Here is a 2880-nt window from a genome sequence, read left to right on the forward strand (position 1 = left end):
CGTCCTCGTGGAGCAGCGCAGCTGAGGGCTATTAGTGCACTGCTTGTTCCGGATCAGCCTCTCAGACCAGCACCGGCCGTGCAGGAATTCCCGGAAATCGCCCTTGAACCTGCACCATGAACGCGAAAGTGCGTGCGTTAGCGTCGCTGCAGAGTTAGCGACAATTGTTGCGGTTCGCGGTCACGCTGGTGACGTCACGAGCATTACTGTTTTAAAGCGATATTGTTAAGGCGACTGTTCCAGTCTACGCAACGTCGATGTCACTGGCGCTGCGCAACAGGCCAAGCTGACTGACCAGAACACCAGCGGCTGCTTGGACCGAACACAATTACATCACTCGTTACGTGACGAGGCATCCACTTTAACCTTAACCACGGCGTTATCGGCGTTAATGAGAATGTAGCGGCATAAACACAAAAGCTATCTTGCATTCATACCCAGAGTTGCGGAACACATCGAGTGGCATTAGTGTTGCGCCCCAACCAACCTGTCGCTGCAATTTTTGGCCAACTTACGAAGTTATATATATATATATATATATATATATATATATATATATATATATATATATATATATATATATATATATATATATATATATATATATATATATATATATATTGTCACAAAAATAGCAACACTTTCCTCAATTGGGAAGTGTACACAACACGAAATCAGCATATTATTTCTATGACCGTCTTGTCATACATACGAGAAAATTACCTTTCACTACTGATGACGACAGGTATTAGTCTGGCTCCGCACATCCTAGCCAAAATCAAGATACGAAGAAATGGGCTTGGGCAGGGCATGCAATGCGAAGACACGATAACCGCTGGTCCTTAAGTGCAACAGACTTTATTCCAAGGGAAGGGAAGCGTAGCCGAGGACGGCAGAAAGTTAGGTGAACGGATGAGGTTAAGAAGTTTGCGGTGATAGGGTGGCCGCAGCTGGCACAGGACAGGGTTAATTGGAGACTATATACAGGAGAGGCCTGTAGCGCCCTCCATTGGCTGCGTCTAGAGCACGGTCAAAGAGTTCCCACGCAAGAAAGAAAATAACGAAGGGGCGGGGCTGTGGCACGTGAAGCGGCGGCTGGCTGTTCTATTCTTGCCTAGATCCCAGTGAGCTGACGTTCCTTCGCTCTTGAGGCATAAGCCTACAAGTGGTGACTTAGGACGAACGCCATGACTGAAACGGGCGGCCCCTCCACTGAACAGAACTCGCACCCGCAGGACGTCGCATCGCTGCGGCTTCGTCTCCCTTCCTTCTGGCCTCAGAACCCGCAAGTCTCGTTTCTACAGATCGAGACGCTGTTCAGCCTCCATCGCATCACTTCAGAAGTGACGCGATACTACCAGGTTGTCTCCACGCTTCCTCCTAATGTGACCTGTGAACTCTCGGATCTTCTCTTCGAAACCATGGGCGATGCACCCTGACAGCACCTCAAGACCAAGGTGCTGGAAAGACTCATGCTGTCGGAACATGCCCGCCTGCAGCAGCTCCTTACCGCGGAGGACCCTGGCGACCGGCGCCCATTCCAACTGCTACGCTGGATCCGGCAGCTTCTCGGGGAGCGCGACGTCCCCTACTACACTGCGCCGCTTCGAGAACCCTTCCTCAACTGCCTCCCTCAGCCAATTCGCCTTGTCCTCACGGCGGCTGGCGACGTGACCCTCGATCGCACGGCGGAGCTCGCTAATTTTGTTCTTTAGGTGGCTTCCCTGTCGGTCTCTACTGTCTTGTCGCCTCCTGACACGGCGTTGCCTTGAGGCGCGCATCGATGAGATTACCGCCTCGGTCGCCGCACTCCGGCGCCCGCCCAGAGTGGACCATTCGTCTCGTCCCAGCCATCGCTCGCCTTCACGTGCTCGTCATGCTCCGAGCCCCAGCCCTCCGTCTCTATATTGGTACCACCGCCGCTTCCGGCACCGCGCCAATGTTCGTGGTCGCAAACGCCCGCCGAAATTACTGACGGAAAAGTGTGGTCTCCCATGTTGTCGCGGTAGCCTTTTTATGATTACCGACAAGCTATCTGGCACCCGGTTCCTTGAAGACAGGTGCGCAGAGATCAACGTTGTGCCCCCGACTAAGGCTGACCGTTCCAAGTCAACGGGGCACTCGCTTCGTGCTGCCAACGAGTCGTCTATAGCGACATATTGCCTTCGCTCCTTCACCTTCGACTTCGGACTCGGCCGCATTTTCTGATGGTTCTTCGTCATCGCTGATGTGGTCCACCCTATCTTCGGTTTGCATTTCTTCTCCTACTTGGAATTCGACGTCAGCATGCGGCGTCATCGCTTGAATGGTGGTTTGAATCTTCTGTCCATCTCTGGAGCCCTGTCTGGCCTTGCTCCCATCGGCATCCGCACGCTGGTACCTTCGTCGCCGTTCAAGAAAATCCTGGGGGACTTTCCGAAGTTGAACAAGCCCTGCAACCTTACTCAGCCGCCTAAGCAAATGGTGACCCATCACATCGTCACCTCTGGACCACCCGCCGCCGCTCGCCCAAGCCGCCTCTTTGGGGACCATCTCGCTGTCGCCAATCGGGCGTTAGACCACATACTGGAGCTCGGCTTTATAGCCCGTCGTCCAGCGAGTAGGCTTCCCCGCTGCATCTAGTGCCCAAGCGGGACCCCGGTGAATTTTTCCTTGCACTTCGTACCGCACTGCAGGGAGCTGCTCCGCCCGCTCACCGACCTCCTTCGGTCAACCGGTTCCCCGTCCTCTCCCATTTCCTGGTCAGCAGAAGCTCAGGCCGCCTTTACTACTGCCAAGCACGCTGTGCTTCTGATTCATCCGCGAAGCAACACCCCCACTAGAGGGATGGTGGATGCCTCTAGCGTGGCTGTCGGAGCCGTCTTACAGTAGCTCATTAAC

The 2880-nt window shown here is 53.9% G+C and overlaps 1 protein-coding gene across 1 annotated transcript; it reads left to right on the forward strand.

The window, feature by feature from the left end:
- The first annotated feature begins 1187 nt into the window (after window positions 1–1187).
- Window positions 1188–1715, forward strand: LOC144129639 (uncharacterized). The gene is made up of 2 exons (XM_077663757.1): window positions 1188–1385; window positions 1443–1715. Exons 1-2 carry the CDS (start codon window positions 1188–1190, stop codon window positions 1713–1715), a joined length of 471 nt encoding a protein of 156 aa, XP_077519883.1.
- The last annotated feature ends 1165 nt before the right edge of the window (window positions 1716–2880 follow it).

Source organism: Amblyomma americanum, chromosome 1, assembly GCF_052857255.1.
Source record: "Amblyomma americanum isolate KBUSLIRL-KWMA chromosome 1, ASM5285725v1, whole genome shotgun sequence".
NCBI lineage: Eukaryota > Metazoa > Arthropoda > Arachnida > Ixodida > Ixodidae > Amblyomma > Amblyomma americanum.

Coding starts and splice junctions, on each gene's coding strand:
- LOC144129639 (XM_077663757.1), top strand. CDS start 1,188: ATGACTGAAACGGGCGGCCCCTCCACTGAACAGAACTCGCACCCGCAG. Junction 1,386..1,442: donor TCTCCACGCTTCCTCCTAAT/GTGACCTGTGAA, acceptor GCACCCTGACAG/CACCTCAAGACCAAGGTGCT.